This window comes from Brienomyrus brachyistius, chromosome 21, assembly GCF_023856365.1.
Source record: "Brienomyrus brachyistius isolate T26 chromosome 21, BBRACH_0.4, whole genome shotgun sequence".
Classification (NCBI taxonomy): Eukaryota; Metazoa; Chordata; class Actinopteri; order Osteoglossiformes; family Mormyridae; genus Brienomyrus; species Brienomyrus brachyistius.
Window position 1 is genome coordinate 9,120,710 of NC_064553.1, and position 19,743 is coordinate 9,140,452.

The 19,743-nt window shown below is 43.8% G+C and overlaps 1 protein-coding gene across 4 annotated transcripts in view; it reads right to left on the reverse strand.

Moving 5' to 3' along the window:
- Window positions 1-19,743, reverse strand: part of LOC125716254 (PEX5-related protein-like) — a 69,123-nt gene that overhangs the window by 21,547 nt on the left and 27,833 nt on the right. For 2 of the 4 annotated variants that reach the window (XM_048988375.1, XM_048988378.1), the window contains exons 2-6: window positions 14,756-14,860; window positions 8,502-8,613; window positions 4,757-4,966; window positions 3,529-3,631; window positions 2,562-2,649 (exon numbers count right to left, since the gene is read on the reverse strand). In XM_048988375.1, coding sequence (XP_048844332.1) covers window positions 2,562-2,649; window positions 3,529-3,631; window positions 4,757-4,966; window positions 8,502-8,613; window positions 14,756-14,860 — 618 coding nt within the window. Of the gene's footprint in view, window positions 1-2,561; window positions 2,650-3,528; window positions 3,632-4,756; window positions 4,967-8,501; window positions 8,614-14,755; window positions 14,861-15,215; window positions 15,325-19,743 lie in introns of all 4 variants that reach the window. The other 2 variants (XM_048988376.1, XM_048988377.1) reach the window with 2 other exon arrangements.

Sequence of the window (19,743 nt, forward strand, 5' to 3'; positions counted from 1 at the left end):
AGTGAAAAAATCGTGCTGTGGTCTCTTCATTTAATCCAGAGCTGCATGTACATAAAATGTAGAGGTAGACAGGGCAAGTGCAAAAAAGAAAAACTACACACAGCGCAAACAGTGCTGGAATATTTAGAATTTTAGCAATGATGGTAGCGGCAGAGCTGCAAATAGAGTCGACCCCCGGGTCCAGGACGCGGGGCCCCCCGCATGCTGGAAAAACTGTGTGAAACTTTTTTGGCCTCTCTGGCGAGCAAAGCAGCGCATCTCAGATTTGAGTACAGTTTAGGGCACGAAAATGACACGTAAAGATACAAGAACTACGAGATAAAAAGATCACTGAGTGATATCTCGTGAGAAACCGCCACAAAGGCCCTCGGCTTCCTCTAAGCCAGCACTGCACGTGTATTTTGAGCATTTATGAGCTACTGAACTTTCTGTGTGTCCTTTTTGTGTCTGTGTGTCTCCTGAGGCTTTTGAAAAACTCCCAAAAAAATTTTGTTTAATTTCTTATGCCGACTCCACGATAAATCGAAACCGCAATCGGGAAAGTCACCCTGCGGAAGGGTTTGCTGCAAATAGTATGAATATTGTGAAAGGATAGTGCATTTATACAAACTCCAGCTCATCCTTTGCTTCCACCTATTTACTTATTTTGCCTCCACGTTACTAAGCAGTCGTAGCTCGATACTCTGGTGTTGCGGCGGAGTTGCTGGTTGGAGTTCTTGGTCTGCAAGTGTCCATTCCTGTTCATGTCCTGTCCAAAGCTAGACCTTTACTCCATGCTTGTTTTCTGTTATTAGACGCCAGTCTGACCATTACAAGTGACACCAAATAGTGACATTATCAACACGGTATGTTACAGTATGTCAACATCTATGTCACCATGATGTTACTCATACTATAAGATGTGAAACCACACTGGTCAAACTTGGTCTTGTACAGTAGTTAACCTTTCATGGATGCTGAGGACAGGAGCTGCACAGCAAAATGCCCTGGAGGCTTCAGGGACGAGGACCGGTCCCTGCCGGTCTGTCTGCTTTGCCTGAGGCTCACTCTTCTCGCTACAATCTCCAAAGCACGTTGCATGTATCACCATGGTCCAGGGTGACCCACTGGCCCTGTTTGCATAAAACCAAAGTCCATTAAACAGTGTCCCAAATTTTACTCTGCTTCTTAAAAAGAAGACTCGAGCTGCAAAGAATCCCACAAGAGCTGTATTGCCAAAGAGAGAAAGTCAAGGGGACAGACTCGTCAGGACTCAGTCCGTCGTGTGTATCATGGAGGTTGTTTATTATAGAGAAGGACTTTCACGTCGTATTTGCAGACCCATCCCTGATTAAGATAAACGATTAAAGACGACGGCGCGTCCCTCGGGGCCAGCACACGCGCTGCAGGAAACGGAACCACGTGCCTGTTGAATAATTCACACGCATCTCGTCCGAGAAGGGCAGGCGGGGACCAATCAGGATGGCCCCCCCCCCCCCTCCAAAGAAGACTACCTGACACAAGCGAATGACCCTCCCTGCTGTGCCAGTTGCAAAGGGACCTCTGGGAATTTCCCTTGGCACGTCTGGAAAAGTTTGCTGCCGTTTGCAAAAAATATGGTCTGCTTTGCTCTCCTCTCTCCCTCCTGAACGGCTCCATGCACCTGGTTTAGTACCAGCACCACCCGCGTGCCATAAAAAAGTTGTTTTCTTTTCCAAGTATAAAAACGAGTGAGCCTTTGATCTATACCTCGTCGTGCAGGTACAACATCAGCGCCGCAGTAGTGCTCTTCCACAGAGCAGTGACATCTCTAAAACCAGCTGAGATATACGGGCAGCCTAACCCGGAACACGCACCTGGAGCTACCGAAAAGTCTGTTCTATTTTAATTCTTTTTGTTACTTCATGTTTCAAAATACTACGGTGATGCAACAAAACGTTACAGTCTTTCATGTGAGACTGACTGTGTGGGAGCGTACCTGCAGTTGCTCTCAGGCTAACGTCTTTTATTCTGTGACTGTTTACCTAATGTTAAGACATGTTGGAAATCCCCAAATTGTACATTGCAAACGCACCATCTAGCCTCGAACCCATGACCTTCGTGGCAAAAAGCAACAGCATTACCAGCTGCTCCACCATACCCTTCGTTTGCTTTTACATTATTAGTCTTTGTTGGAGCAGTTGATGCAGTAGTGGGATAAAGCAATATTTTATTATAAAACAATTCGAAGATTAATTGCACTAAAAGGACGTTCACTTGGTAATGTTATCATGTTGAGATTGACAGAACCTTTGTTAAAATGTAAAATGTGAAAATAACAATCCATTAATGTTACAGTAAAAATGTTCTCTGCCAACTTTGAGAAGATCTTCACATAACATTGGCTAAAGTTCTGAGAACGTTGCTGCTTAGCTGGAAAGGAGTCATGTAACTAGTTTAAAATCACATCTCAGTAGTACGTTACCAAATTTGAAAACATCTTGCCTGATGTACCTTTATGTTCCAGAAAATCTGCTTATAGCAGTACAAAAGTACATTCCCTGCCTTGGTATCTCGGCCCTGATACAGTAAAATTCAAGTACCTGAGATACTCCTTCCAGCTCCACACTGGTATTGACATCCAGAGAGTATTTTGTGTTGGACTCAGGAGGCGTTTTGTATTCTGTGGTCCTGAGAATGGAGAAAGTCACGGTGTAAGTAAATCCTCAAGTACTGTAAAACAAGCCATTTAAACAGTTGTGCCCTTCAGGTGGTCATGCAGCAGGAATTACCAGCTATGACGGCAATGGGCTCATCGCCACAGCCTCCACCATGTTGCACGAGACACTTCGTCTCCCAATTATTGGCCCACATGTCACTCTTCACAGTTAATGTTGGAGTTTCAATTGACACTTGTGGGGTGAGGAAGTTAAATCAATGCAATAGAAAGAATGTCCTTCACCGTCAGCAGACAATCTACATCTCACTGAAGACCGCTAAAGCCACCACTGCTAGCTTAAGCTGAAATACATTTAACTGCAGAATTTGAAAAAAGAATTCTTATATTGAGGAGGTTCATTTCAGTCCAATCGCCCAAAATATACCTGCTTATCAGACATAAAAATCTCAAAGTCAAAAAGAACATAAAAAAATTTAATGATTACACTTTTTTTAATTATGTTTTAGATTCCACAATTACCAGTTTGCCCAGCCGAAAGGTCTATTTCAAAAATACAGTGGGATTTCAAAACAGTAGGAACATTTTAGGTAGTGATGTAATTTGTTTTTGCATTATAATTCCCAGAAGTGGAAAGTTCAGGTTCAGAAAGCACAAGTCCAGACCAAGATTTTGTTTCAGCCAACCAGTTGAGTATAAAGAGTCACATTCACAAAAGCTTGGTGTGGATTTGTACTTTCTGAACCTGAACTTTCCACCTCTGCAAATAGGTGCATTGATGTGAATACGGGTGAATTAAGTTATTCGGCCAGATCTGCAGACTTCCCATGGACAGACATGTTCTTCCTGTGACCACCTACTGTCCGTCCAACAGCACCAGGACGGCATCTCACCAGAGGAACTCGCTAGATGAGTGGCGTGAGGAACACCTCCTCTCCAGCTTCCGCTTGCTGCTCCCGTCCCGTTCGGGGTGCAGGCTCACATCATCCCATTTGTCTGGGGGGGGGGGGGGAAACTGGCAATGAGCACAGGGCCCCCTGCTGGGAGCTCACATGGGTCTCTAGACAAGACACTGACCTTCAGAAAACCAGCCTTCAACAAGCAGGGAATACAGTCAGCACAAGAAAATAAAACGGACACAAAGGTCGTGTTTGCGGAACTGTAGACACAGAACTGACTGTGTTGCTTCCATTAAAATTGGCTGACAAATGATTTGGGCTCATTAGTGGATTAGGTGCATTACGTTTTCAATGCCAACCTCTTTTTAATCTTAAAAAATATATATATTCAGTGTCTTCAAGGTAAGCCCAGTCAGCAATATCCGATAAACATGCCAACACAGAAACTCAGTAGCCCCTATTGCAAACAATTTAACAATATCCCGCAATATCTTTGGATGCTGCAAGAATCTTTTAGCAGAAGGAAACAGAGTCAAATAAGCATTAGAAACATAAATGAATGTACAGTAACTATGCAAAAGACTTAGGCAGTGAAAGTTTTAAACAGTTTATCTTTGCAAATTAAGAGTAACACAATAAAAACTAACAAGAACTTCCTCTGTTCTCCAAAAAAGTTAATGATTTCTTGTTAGATCGCTAGAAGGGCTCGCTTCCCCAAGGGCACCTCAGTCGTTCCATGAATTTGTTACATATCACAACCAGCTCACTTAATTGATTAATTTAATTAGTCTAAAAAGTGGGTGAGGTATTGATTAGCCCTACGACATGTCGAGACAGAAGTTGTCTTGGATGGTTGCTGCAAATGCTGAGTTGATTTCAGGAGAGGTTTTGATACGACATAATATCATAGTTTTACACCAACATGAAAATTATTTAAATATCATTCAACGCTAAAGACTTTTACACAACACTGTATATGGAATTTACAAATCTGTTAACGGTTCTGTTTCACTTGCACGAAATCACGCAGCTTGCAGCTGTTAGACAGAGACCTATGAAACATTCTCATTTTTATAAAATACGATTTACCATCTATTTTGTGCGTGATCATCCAACCAGACACGTTCTCTGAGTTCACCCTGACGTACAAACCTGCCAAGTATTGGCAGGAAGGTTTTTCAGGCCTGTATTTACTTGTGGTTGAGCCTCTGCAGCTCCATACCTGAGTCCAAGGACATTCGCTCCGGATTCCAGTAGCTGGGAGTCGTCTGCTCCATGTCCACCTGGATCAGTTCTGTCTCATCCGGTTTCTTCCTGCTGGAGGTGCTCCGCCGACTCTCCCCACGTGACAACAATGGGCTTTTTTTGTCCTTGCTCTTTCGACTCTCGGTGGGCTCCCCGAGGTCCAGCAGGTCCAAGGCTGTGGAGAGGACTAGACAAGGAGAATCGTATTGGTACCGCCGAAGTTCTGGCAGACGTTCCCTGTGTGACTACAATGCGATTCCCTGCCTTCAAATCTGAGCTTTTCATAGCGAGCTGATCAATTTATTTCTGTTAGAAATAAAAGCTTTACTACACAAGTGTCTGCTGCAATACTAGTCGATATCTCTTCACACCATTCGATAAGATACAGTTGATAATTTGCATTTAAATGATTTACTGTTGATTTAATCATAAAATGAAACATTTAGGTCCTAAAAGACACATTAACTGCTTGACTATTTAATCACAGATATATTGGTCAGTCTGTTGCATCCGGTTCAGAATCTAATTTATCAGTCGCCTGATTCAGACATAGTCATTCCATGTAAGTACTTCCACCTCCAGGTAATCCTCTCCTATAATCACCCAATACCTCATATCCCGATATGGTCAACATCAACTTGCTCTGTCTTGGCGGTTTGTCCTCAGTCTAGTTTTCTAGGAAGGGGTCTGTCTCTTTCTGACTTCTTGGTCTCTGATCTCGTGTCTGTCTGCGATTTAGATTTGTTTAATTAGTCCTCATGCTGACTTGTTTTGCTTCACGGATCTTGTTTGCCCAGCGCCTGATCTTACTCATCCTAAGACCTTCGTCTTTCGCCTGACTCATTTGTCCTCGGCGCTTGAGTCCCATTCAGCTGCTGGGTACCTCATAGTCGGCACCCCAGCTCCCGCCAGCACTGAGCACCTGGAGCCTCACATGCTCGCGAAGAAAGAACCGCCTGGCACAAAACCTGACCGGAAGGGTGTACCCTTCCGCCTGAGATGGTGTTCCGCGCTCAGAACCTTGTTAATTAAGTTCAATCTTCTATAATTCTGTCCTGTTGTCCTGACAGCCTCAAAGGTTTGGCTTTCTAAAGGAAGGGATGAACTTTACCAGAACAAAAAAAAGAATCATTTGAAGGATATAACATTTTACTATCTCTCAATGCAGCCTCAGGCTCTCTGTCTTGTCATCTTTCCTGGCGTCTGTCCACCGTTCTTCTGAGCCAGGTGTAAGTTAAATGTCAAATCATCGTTGTCTACTGGAAAATTCATACAACAGATACATCCATCCATCCTTCCCTACATCCATCTACCCCTTCATCTTCTCACCCCTTATTCTTGTCAGGGTCTTAGCAGAACTTGGAGCTTATCTCATGTAGTATAGGGCACAAGTTCAGGGTTTGCCCAGGCTAGTCCATTGCAGGTTCCCATATTCACACACACATACACACATCCATTCATACATCAGGGGGAATTCAGAGATACCAATAAAACTAACTGCGTGTCTTTGAACTGCAGGAGAAAAACGGAGAACTCAAAATAAGCCCATTGAATACAAGGAAGACACGTAGACCCAACGCACACGTCAGAGATGAGATTCAAACCACCAACCTTGGAGGTATGAATTAACAGTGCAGCCCACTACACCACAAGCATATATTGCATGTTCCGCACCAAAGGAAAGTTCACCAGGAAAAGCGGGGGCACGATTTTGAACATATGCATTTGTTTGTCTGGTTCAATGCCATGAATCGATCACTTAGCGGGGCCATCTGCTGGCATAACCAATAAGCCCAGAAACATGGAGTAGAGGGACTACAGAAAGCCACAGGAACCTAATTTTCACAGTTCCACTGATCTGACCAAAGGGGATTAAGTGTTCAAATTGCATAAAAGAGAAGAAAACGTTTTCATGGTATAATGGTGACAGGAATATTCCAGCCTTGTTAGCCTAAATGAAGCAGGTTCCGCTGTATAAAGGTTCATAAGGATGACGCTGGAAAGCATGCTAATGCAGAGGCTTTTAATTAAACGGTTCGCTTCACCTGTCGCTCTTTTCCTCAGCCAAACCCCGGTGGTCTCTTCCCTCTTTTCTAGTCTTAACCTCACATGAACTTTCAAAATAGTGTAGTGGGACACATCACCTCAGGCAGCGTCTCTGCGAAATTCTATGATTTTGTTTAATCCCCTATGTCTAAAATGGAGAATTGGTTTTGAGGAGAGTTTATATTTCTGCGCTGAGACTTCTGTCTGTTTTTTTTTTTTTTTAAACCAGCTAATTGATTCCCACTGGGAATCACACTGTTAGACCGAGAGCCGTGTGTCATTTTTATACAGCACCATTTACCATCTATTCTGTGTGCGATAGTCCAACCAGACACTCTCCCTGAGTTTGCCCAAAGAGATTTTCTCCTGACTTACAACTCAGCTTGTTATAACTTGCCGGATTTTGGCAGGAAAGTTTTCCAGACCTCGCCCACACTTTTGATTAAACTTAGCCTGAGAGCATAAAGAGTTCTCCACCTTTTTGGATTTGCTTCAGCTGCTCACATCTAACCTCCATCTGCATTATGACCAGCAATCCTTCCACCTCATAAGGCCAGGTGCTCTCGCCTCACCAGGCCCCTAGCCAAAAGACGTCCAAGCGCAAGCACGGCTGCAAGCATGCTGGCTTTAATCAGCTGGAATGTTACTTAATTGTACTGAATGATATACTTTAATGATCCCAAGCAGAAACCTCTGGAAGAAAGAGCATTGGGGCAGGAACCTTTGACTGTAATCCTGCAGCACGTTCTATTTGAATTATAGTTCAAATAAAAATTACCAGCACATTCACTAGCCTGACGCTTGTCCTTCACATGCCTGTTTGACCGTGACACCCCCCAGCAGTAAATACATAATGGAAGGGTGGTCGGATCGCTTAACCATTAAGTAATAATTCCTCTGGAAAGTCTAGATACCTCTGCCCTCTCCACACGATTAATCCGAGGAAGTTCTCAGGAGATCAAGGAGTCTTATCTGCGGCTGTATCAACCTTCGGCACAAAGTGGGATGTCAGACAAATCAGGAATTCTCGCTTCCAGGTTGGAGAAACACCCAGTCTACTGCCATACACCTTCAGCTCAGTCCTTCCAGACTCTTCTCTGCTGATTCACTGATACTTATGGCTTCTTAGTTATAAGCTTGCAGCATTTGACAATTAAACAGTTAACTTCACCTTCTTTAATAGGTAAACTAATTTGCCTCCCAAGAACGAATTTCAGATTCAGTGAATCATGGGATTGTCCTCATTTGGCAAGAATGCAACCGATGCATCCTTGATATTTGCAGATGGTAAATAATGACATCTGGAATTATTCTGTTCTCTGTGCTTAGGTTTGCTGGTTGTCGGTAACCTGGTACTTAAAACAGGTACAATCGAACACAAGTACGTTCAAACGCACATGTTGAGAAACACCTAGAGAGTTTTTTCCTTGGGAATATGAGAAGAACTAAGCAATTCAAAATCCTTCAGCACATAATCCACTCTTCAGGGGTGTGATCGCTCCAGACCAGCATAAAATAACAATATCCTGTCAAGCATCGCAACATAACAGGTCAGCCCGGCCTCAAAATGCCACATTACTGCTAAAACGATGCAGAGTGATGGCCCACGTCAAGCTGTGAGGGCAGGAGGGAGAGTCGAGCAACGGGAGGTATGGACCGAGAGGGAGGAGAGATACCCGCGGTGTTGGAGGTCACTGGGCGGGCGGCTGCATCGCACTTGGTCTCGGTGAGGAAGTCGTCGATGGACGGACTCAGGAGGGGCCGACTCTCTTGTTGCTCGCTCACCAGCTGCAAATGGAAGAAGATGGTTTCCTCAGGGATGTTCAAATGCAAATTCAGGTCTGTGGCTGCATCCGAACGCATAAAATGAAAGGATACAGGTAGCAAACATATGTAGTATTTATGGGGAGTGCTCGTCGATGCTGTAAATGACTCCCAATTGTGCTGAAAGCAAATACAAAACAAACCTGAAAGACAATCAAATGCTGCCTAAAAATAACATTCTTGCCCATGCAGGACCACCAAACCCACAGAGCAGCGAGGCCCAAGGCCTGAATGCTCTAACAACGCATTGGTGACCAGATGCTCCAAGCCCTCTGAGTTGCAGCCTTCCCATTATTGCGGTGACACACGCCCGTATCCCTTTAATATGAGCGTGGCCGAAGGACAACGCATCAGACCGGAACGAGCCTCCTGCGCTTCTCGCATCGCTAGAGCTGCAAAGCCGACCATGATTGATGTGTCTGCCGCACCATCAAGGCCTTTAGACATTCCGTTATGTTTATTATAAGCACCAGACAGGTTCAACGCACATGCATATATTTACTTGCTACCTTCATTGTCACGGTTTTTACTGTGTACTGCTTAAAGCTGAACTGATTGCCCTGATGTGGCTTCCATTACTGAGTCTGTTCTGTGTGATGAAATGCTATAAATCTTCATTATACGTATGCGGCAGCATAAAAAACAGCTTGACATAGCACTAGTGTTTAAATCTGTTGTTTGTTTTTTTTCCCTCTGACATCCATGCACATGTGTTTATAACGTTCGCACACCCTGAGGTCAGCCTACGGAGACGATCTGGCCGCGCTTCTGCGAGTCTGACGTAATGTGAGAAACCGCTAAATTGAATCAAAACAACGCCCTCGATGTTTGTTCCGGAATTAGAAATGTTGACCCCCCTGCTGCGTTTTCAGTATTGATTGCGTGTCCTATTCTTCTGGCGAATGAAAGAGGAACGTTCAAGAAATATACGGGAAATTCCTCTTAATCTGTGTCGGAATTTGTCCGATGCCCACAAACCGTATTATGCAGGTCATACGTTCATCTTGCACAATGGAGGACACAGCAGACTGGGGCAATGTCCCGGCAAGCAATTTGTAGGTTATTGCTTTTGTCAAAAAAACACATGCAATGCTAACAATGAACAGAATGATAAAAATGGCTCCTTCTGAAAATGTCAAAGGAAGCCAGTTAACAGCTACAGGGGTCAGGGAATTAATCCATTCCCTTGTCTTTGAAATAGTGCATCTCAGTAGCTGTGTTTGCATTTATTAAGCTTTTGTCGTGAATTTATTCTTTAAGGTGATGTTGGTAAGAAGCCCTTCCCTGTGTCATCTTCTAAACCCTGTTGTCACCCTGACATTGCCAGGACACTTGGAATATTTAAGGCTGCTGAAATTCATTTAAGGTGGGAGAGAACTGTAGACCCCTAGACCGCACCAGCAATGAAGTTTTTTTGTTTGCTTCAAAGAGAATACAAATACGGTTCTGCTGAAAAAAGGATCAAGATTGATTTCTAACTTTGCATCTATTCAGAGTGTGGATCATGGACCTTATGTTTTTAATACTGGACGACCTTGACATCAACAAACAACATATGGCTTGGAATATGGCCGAAAGAAGCGGGGAAGTCCTGAAAGTTACCACACAGGTTCATCAGCAGATTCGCACATTGTGTAGCAGACTACTGTTACGTTACTAGTAATGAGGCTGTGTTCTCTCTCCTTTTTGAAAGGAAAAAATGGTGAAGAGGAAGAAACCCCCGGGCACACCGCAGACGAGCACTGTGGGACCGTTCCTCGCAGAGGGAGCAGAGACAGGCAAACTGCTCTTTTTTATTAACTCGCAGTAGGAGCTTTCCCCTTAGAGCGCCTCGGATCGGAAGGAGGAGAGAGATTAACGGATACGGCGGAGCGGGATCTGGAGTCTCGCTCGGCATCCATCCTGTGGGAACAGACGAGCAGTCGAACCCGAACAGCATGCGACACGAATGATTTTCCTGCGGTTAGTGCATGCGATGATGTGGCTACTTACCTCCCAGCTTCCCTCCTCTTTCCAGTTCCACCCTGTGCTTGTTCTGCTGTGTCTTTAACACGTCCCAATAATGGCCAATAATCTTCCAGCTACATGGATTCTATTTACCGTTATGCCTTAGAATTATGCTTTCTCGGGCTAAAAAAATGAAAATGCTATTTGCTAAATTAAGATTGACGTCAGTTAGTTTCCTCACTTACGCAGGTCTGATAGATGTCTGGGCAACATATATGTGTTGAAGCCATGGGAGGACTCTAGCCATCAAAGCCATTATTACTTGGAACTTATATTGAGATTTGGACAGCAGCTCTTGAACAAGCTTTATTGACAAAGTGCATGGCTAACAAGCAGCAAGGCCTCCGCAGCTTATAGATTCTCCTGAAATGTGTGGCGTGTTCCAGGTGTCTTATCAGTGATTACAGAAGCAGGGACATAACCGGCGCCATTCTGGCACTGATATTGCTTTCGATACAGCTGAATGGCTGGAAAAATTACAGCATCTCGCAGTAACCCAGAGCAATGAGGCACACTGAAAGACAACATCAGAGAGATAATGCACTGCACAACTGATTCCTACAGCGTCCTTTATGAGGAAAGACAAGCAAATCCCAATCGTCTGAATACCGAGTCTTCTAGGAATAGGCTTCTTACTTCATCAAGTAACTGGAATCATTAGATCTTTCTTTAATTGTTCTGGTATGTAGGTGAGGCAATTTTTCCGGAGGGCTGAGGAATTCAAAAACAAGCTCATGCGAACCATTAGTGTTGTAGACAATAGCGATCTCCAGTAAACTGGTTGGCGGTGCCTACTGATCGGGGGAAGGTTTGTACTACACTGGGGCTGTCGGACACTCACCAGCCGCGAGCTCACAGAAGAACATCGACAGGAAACGGAATTGTTGTATATCTGTGACATAATGTTCGGGTGCAGTTTCCAGGGCCTGAATCTTTATAGCGACCACCAAAACAGTTATTTTAAGAACACTGCGCCCAGCTGAATCCTCTCTATCTAAGTCGCCCGGCAGGCAGTCCTGTGCGTGTCACAGTCCCCAGAGTGGCGTCGTTTGTTCAGTTCATTGTTTGCGAGAGATAGTGCCGGCTTTATAAAATGACATGTAGCACCTGCAGTTAATAAACCAACTTGACATCCTGAAAATGACATTGATCACAATGCTTCTCTTATTATCAGTAGATTATTAGATCGTGACGCACCTGCTGTGTGCGCGATCACACTTGCAGAGAGATTGTCGGCTCGCTTTTATTGCATCATTTGCATCGAGGGCTAGAGCTCACTGATAGTGCTTAACTCTAGGTGTGAGTGTGAAATGGCCTCTTCCAATGTTATCTCAGCAAACCTCAGGAAGAACGTCCCTCTTAGTGTGGCGACATCACCTCCTCTCCACATACCCACCCCCTCCTGTACCCTTTTAACAGCTTTGACCATGGTTACAGTTTGCTGTTCGATGCCTCGCATCCCAGACAAAGCACAAAGCACACGGAACATCCTATCTGCTGACCGCTTTTAATTCACAGCAACATCACCTGTGCGATACAGTCCAAAATCTCGCCAAGTCAGCATCTAGCTTTCCAGTTCTCGAAGAATACATAATCCAGCGTTTGGCTGAAAGCTTGATGCTGAATAGGGGGGAAAAAAAAATATACATATGTGTGAAGTCGCTAACAGGACCGGTCAAGCGGAAAGCAATGGCATCCTTCAGAGAAAATCGGAAGAGGGCCTCAACTCAAATGTATCTGAACGGGCTCGGAGGTTGCATACGGGCGATACATGTTCAGTTTCGCAATGCTTCAACCGCTCCGCACTTCTGCAAGCTCCGCCGGCCGCTCTCCGACAGATGTACATAAAAAATTGACAGGGATGCAGCAGATTGCATACGGAGATATTTGCTGCATCATTTACTTTGGGCGCATGAGGGGAGACGACAGCTGACCCCTATGATTATTTAACAATATTTAATAATCGCATGTTTATTACAGAGCAGACTGAGAAAAATTATCCCCACAAGTATTATCCCATGTAGTGTAAACATTCACTCATATAGTCACATCTATTTGAAATAAACTGAAGTAAATTATATTAAAAAAAACACACACACACACACAATGGAGGAACGTCTGGGCAACTCGATAGCTAAATTAAATTTGCGATACAGACATAAATAGCTTAAATACACATACATTCTGCAGTGAAATCCACCCTTCCTGTGTTAATATGAAAATATGAATTCCCCAGACAGGGTTAACTCACGGTGCTGGCGTAAAGAAATCAATATTAAACAACAGTGCTGGGTTATTTTTTATGCATATGTAAAGGCATTATATCAGTTAAATCATATTGCATGCAAGACAGTTATTTCTTAAGATTATAAATCAATAGCTTCTATTTACGTTTCAGTCAAAAAATGTTCATTTTAATTCTGTAGCTAAAAAAGAAACAATATACTATAGATATAATATTATAAATAAATATTAATTAACAATATGTGAGTCTCTGTCAATTTTTGGCCATTATCATATTCACAGCTCATAAATATTAAGATGTTTGACTCTGAGTATGCCTCTGTGTTATATTTAAATGAAAATATATTTTTAAAATTTACAATATGGTGTGTAATAATAGCATGCAATCTCTCAAGCATGGGCGTAAATTGCGGGGGGTGTGAGGGGGGTTGTAGCCCCCCCCCCCAATAAACCAAAAGCACCTAATGTTTCTCCCGTAATTGGTGGAGACCTCAACCCCCGCAAAGTTCCATCCAAAGTTACGCACGTCCAGGTTGTGTAAAACAGCATTAGCATCATTCTGTTGGATGGTGATATTTTGGTCACATCCAACTTCCACACCAGTTTACCCAGTACAGGCTCTCACAGTGGGTCATGTTTTTTTTTTTTTTTTTTTTAATATCTCATTATAGCGTAAACACACAATCAAGGAACTGACTCAGACTAAAATGGATGTACTGATATACTGGCTTCTAGTTTCCTAGTTGCATAATAATTTGAATCATTTTGATACATAGTTTGTAGACATCATTCTCAAAGGAAACAGGTAGATCATAGTATTATTCTTATCATATTAGTATTCTGATGAAACAGCCTGGTGAAATCTGAGAGCCTGGAAAATTGTGAATTCGGGTATGAAAGAACCACACTGTGACTGGGGACCCCCACTAAGCTGTGGGATTCCTTATTCCCAGACATGGCACTAAATTGATGTCTAAATTCTAATACGAACTGCAGAAGGTATCCAGCTGACATCAAAGGGGTTTAAAAAAAGAAAAATCTGAAACTGAGGTCCAGGCTTATAAAAAAGAAGAAGACAACTAAACAGGGAAAAAAACAGAAGTTTCCAGTAAATGAAAGAAGACAGAGCTGCCCATTTCCCCAGTGCCTCGCAGTTACTTACAGGACACGTCAAACCTAAGAAGCACACACAAAATGATAGCCACCTGAGAAGCGAATGCAGGACAGGCGCGGCAAGCGCTGGCAAGCCGGGAAGGTCGCAATACTGGCGAGCTGCAGCGGCCGCAGAGACGCCGTGCGGCTTGGCACCACAGCAAACAGACAGACCGCACGCACACGCACGTACGCACACACACGTACGCACACACACGTATGCACACACAAAATGTCTATCTGCGCCTTCAAATCTCACGGGCGGATCAGACTGAAAAACAGGTCACTGAAAGCCATGCAGGCGGTCATCTGTTGCATTTTAGGAATGCAGACACAAAAACAGAAATTCGTCGAGCTGCTTATGAGGTACCAGAGCACAGGATTTCCCGTCACCATGAAATGCTGCGTTCCTGACTCTTAAGCTGGGTATGACCCTCTACTACTATGAATTTGCCGAGTCTTAAAGGTTTATAACTATTAATGAAGCCTCCATTACTGTACGACACAGTGAGCGATGGGCCTGTTTTGTTTTATACCCCATAAAGCAGCTTGCGATGACAAAAAAAGCAGACTGATACATTTAGTTATTAGTTTTTTAGATGTGGCATTTATGGTGAAAGATAAGGTATGGGATGTTACTGATTTTTACTGACCCCAAACTAGGAAGTACTTCCTGTTGGGTCACTGCGATTGGTCTGCCCACCTTGTCTGCCACAGTGAGGAGAGGTTTTTCTTCTGAAGACGCCTTACTTGGTATCTCCTTCAGCACCATGGCAACAGTCTTATCTGCAGCCCTAGTGTCTTTCCCCTACAACAGTGAAATCAACAATGACTTGTATCAGGACAATTTGTTCATTTATTCAGTCCGTTTCCGCAGAATTGTCACCTTACAAAACACCCTCGGCTGTATATAGTTCATAGTAGCAACGGCAAACTACAACTAAGGCAAAAAGGGGGAAAAAACAAAAATGTATTTCAGTCACATTTGTTTTCACCAGACATATATCACAGTTGTCCATTTCCAGAGACCCAGCTTCGCACGCTGGATGGAAAGATTCACGGGGAAACAAAGAGCGTGCGCAAATTAACTCAGAGCAGCGGGAAGCTTCACCTCGCATGGCATAATCCAATTTGTTACGCATTTTAAACGACTAGATTTTTACCTTTCGGATTGCACGGATCATCGCTTTTCTGACGCCATCCTGAGTGAGATATCTTTTAAGAACAGGCCTCTGAGGGCCCTCTGCGGAATGGGAGAGCAGGAGTGGACACCTGAAATTAACAGAACAGGTTCCAAAAAACTGAATTAGCTAACCAAATACGGCTCTTCTGTCAGTTTGTTTGTACTCATTTTCCAAAGGAAACTTTAAATGATGTCATAAGGTACTGAATGTCAAGGAGCGAAAACTAAAGACGAGGTGCATTATTGCGATTTCATGTTGTTAAAAATGCATTCATGTGGGAGGGGCAAGAGAGGGCATCCAGCCAATCACAATCAGACATGCTGATTAGCTGGGAGGATGCACTGGTCAGGGCAAAGAACATTCTTTTTCAAAAATGGCAAGAATTAAACATACACCTCTTTCTCTCTCTCTCTCTCTCTCTCTCTTTCTCTCTTACTGTGAATTGTGCCGTGAGTCGGGACTTGACAGGCCCCTTTTCACTGCAATTTGCCACTGGTGCAAAGATCAAGGCCTGGTTTGCCGTATCTGTGTTTAGAAGATGAGTGCGTATTCGAAACACGCTAGGGGCTACATGGGAAAAGGCGTCAAGGAATGCATAAAGGATGCTCGATGCAGACAATAAGGAATGATGAGGGATTTCCTTGTCGGTGATGTGTTTCTTCACGTTTTTGCTATATTCTGCGACATCTTCTCTCTTGGACTATCTGTATTTTGGTAATTAAATGCCGCTAAGCAGCTCTTTGCCCCCTAGTCGCTGCTGATTACGAATCAGCATTATTCGCGAAAGCGTATTTAATCTACCGCAAGCTGGGGCTGCCGAGTCCTCTGCTCTCTTAATTGCAATATGACAGAAATGCTGACTGCCAGTAATTAAAATGCTCCAAACATGTAGCCAGGTTCATCTAATTGCAAAAGAAGCGCTTAAGTTAATTAGCTTGCCGCCGCAGATCTGGGAACCTCACATTCCCGCATCTCTTCCTCTGGAGGGCCTCAACATGTAATAATGGCTACGCACCAAATCTGTCTTAAGTAGCCATAATCTCTATTTATACACAGATGCTACGCAGAATGCAGATTCTACACAAGCGTGGTTTATACAGTGTCCATATCAAGCATATTTTAACCGGATGCCATCTCACTGATTAATGTTTTCCTTTGAAGATCACCTATTTACAGTGTGTTTCGCAGATTTAGCTCTATTTATTTTAGCTGAAACTGACGTTAATCACTGAATACCTTCACCAGGGAATGGGAATACTTCATAACTGATTGTTGGGCAATATTTCTAGCCAGCTTTGAGTAGAGGGTATACTGTTATCCGGTAGATCAGTGTTTCCCAATCTGGTTTTTGGGGAACCGCAGTCGGTCCATGTTTTTGCTCCCTCCGAGCTCCCTGCCAGACAGTCCATGTTTTTGCTCCCTCCGAGCTCCCTACCAGACAATCCACTCCGACTGGGAGCTGGGAGGGAGCAGAAACATGGATCGACTACAGTAGCACATAAACACTACAGTAGAAGGTTATGGAGAGTCTGGAGCTGATCACAGCAAGCAGAGGGTATAAGGCGGGGATGCCAGTCCATCACAAGGCACACACTCACTCACCGTGGCCCAGTTTACCTAACTGCATGCTTTTGAATTCTGGGAGCAAACTGGAAGAGCCAAAGAAAACCAGCACAGACACGGAGGAAACATGCAGAAAATGCTGGAGTTCGAAATCACACCCGTGACCCTTGGGGTTTGAGGCTACTGTGTCACCAACCCAACCACTGTGTGCTACCTCCACCAAGGAATGACATTCCTAATTACTTCTCAATACATGCGGGACAGGTATCTAAAATGTTCTAATAAATAATGACAGCTGGTGAATATGGCGTTTGCGACAAACCGCCGCGAAGTTTTCAGACATAGATTCTGCAGATACTGAAATGTACGAGGTTGTGGGCAGCTCTCCAATCAGCACCAAGGACAGCTGCCGGTCGCACGTGGGCTCGCATACAGGTCACAAACGAAGCCTCTGTTCAGAGTTCCACTTTTCCTTTTTAGCACGGCACCTAGGGTCGCCCAGTGGAGATCATACTGTAGTGGAATAGTGAAGCTTCTCCAGAATGGTCCCGCTGAGTGAAAAATCTACCAAAGTCATGGTTTATCTCTCACCGAAGGCGACTATTCATACTCACAAGCTTCGGCATTGCAGTGGTTTTTTCCATTTTCTGACTCGAAGAGAATGTCAGTACTCTATGAGTGAGGCCTCGTGAGTCGTGATGGGAAAGACAGCAGGTAGGCTCTGTGTTTCGCAAAACGTCCCTTTGTCTTCAGACTGATTTTATCAGTTTACCAGGTAAATTTTACTCCGATTTGTCTCTGATTCTCCTTAGATAGGGGAACCTAATAGCCGAATGTACTGACAACTTCTCCAGAAGCATCTTTATATCTGTAGTGACATTCAGTTGACGTAAACAGAACCCGATGTCTCATGAAAGGTGACTCAATCAACCAGCCAAATATATTAGTCTCTGTTCTTTTATTTCACATTCAAGGCTACATGTGTGAAGACTTCAGTCCCGAAAAAAAAAACAGTCTTTTTTATTCATCGCCTTTTTATAAAGGAAAGTATTCAGCTCTGAATGATTTGTTTGTAGACTCACAACTATTTTACAAAGCTTTATCCCTTTTCTCAGTGTTCAAGGATCTTAGAACCAGACAGTTGAGTAACTATGGTTTGCTCACAGCTGATTCTGTTCAGAAACCACGGCGTATTTTACCAAGAGCTCTTTTATAAGATAGGCTGCCTGAGCATTTCTCTTATCGCCTCACACTGTCTGACTCGACCAGATTAAGCACAACCACCCAGCTCACTCACGCATTCTGTGCTGCTTCGGAGCGAGTAAGAGACACCACTGGGATTAACCGCTGAATAGTTAAGATAGTAAAAGCCAATGGCTTTAAGAGAACTCGATTAACACAAACTGTCAGGATGGATATAGAATCCAAGAGTAAAAGCCAACAGCTTGTGGGGGGGTGTCCTAGAACGGTGTATCTCAATCCGGTCCTCGGGGACCCCCCAGTCTATGTTTTTGCTGGGAGGGAGCAAAAATGTAGACTGTCTGGCAAGGAGACGGGAGGGAGCAAAAATGTGGACCGTCTGGGGTTCCCACAGGGCCAAATTGAGAAACACTGCTCTAGAAAATGTGCTCGAGATCTATGACCCTTGCTGTTTTATCTTTGAATTTGGTACTTAACCCGAACTGCTTCATTAAAACATTCAGCAGCATAGAAAGTCAGATATTATCAGCTCAGATGTTAAAAATAGCACCCATTAGGCAGAAACCCTCAACCAACTGATCTATTATAAGCATGTCTTCGGGTGGTGTTGAATCATGTTGGTTTTGATGTGGTTAAAGTGGTACGGAATATTCTTTAAAATAACAACGGGATCTTAACATCTATACTGCCTGGTAGAACATCCATCTGTCTAGTTATCTACATTTACTCCACACTCTTTATCCAAAGTGTCTCACAGGACAACAAAGGGTTGTAATTTATGTGTGGGATATAAACCCATGACCATTGCAATGCTAGCACAACACTCTACTCGGTGAGCTACATAAGCAGTCAGGTTCCCTCGTCCAGGAAGCACAGGACAAAACACACCAGAACTCTTTCTCCATGATGCCAATCCACTTACATCTGTGAGATTATTGTTACAGAACAGGGATTCTGTCCTAGAGCAGCAGGGATTAAGGGCCTGGCTCAAGGAACCCAATGGTGTTATGGTTAGTGAACCCACAAACTTCTGGATACAGAGCATTAACCCAATGAACTGCACACCATACACTTCATGCACACAGTCACTCCCTATTTAGAGACGTATTTCACCCAACTGCAGTGTTGGGCATTTCAAGTCCCGAAACTACAAATCCAGACCAGGATTTTGTTTCTACCAACCAGTTGAATACTCTGTGACTGTCACTCTTTATGCTCAACTGATGGGTAGAAACAAAATCTAGGTCTGGATTTGTAGCTCCTGGACCTGAAATGCCCAACACTGCCTAAGTGCATTGCGTTGGATTGTGGGATGAAAGCCCTTATACAGTGCCCAGTACCCTGGACAAAAGCAACAGGCTACCCAGCTACATTTTCTATTAATGTCGGGAGCGTAGTGTTTATCATTGCTGTGGAAGAGCGACTCAGCATAGCAAACCAGCACCAGGCACTTCAGAGAATGATGACAGAATTTTGTCACAAAGATCCCAGTGACTGGTCTGTCCCTAGAGAATTCCCACCTGGCTAAAACTCAGCATGGCCAATAATCGAAAAAGTGAGCGCTGTCCAGCGACTCTCCAGGGGCCATCGCTCTGGTGTAAGAAAGTCTTTTTCTGGAATATGCCAGTATTATAAAAATTAAACTGCATTTCTTACCAGATTTTTTTAATGAGCAGTGACAGCCTAATCCGTTCTCGTGGCTTTGCTACAATGCACTTTCCGGAATAAAAAAAACGTAGCAAAC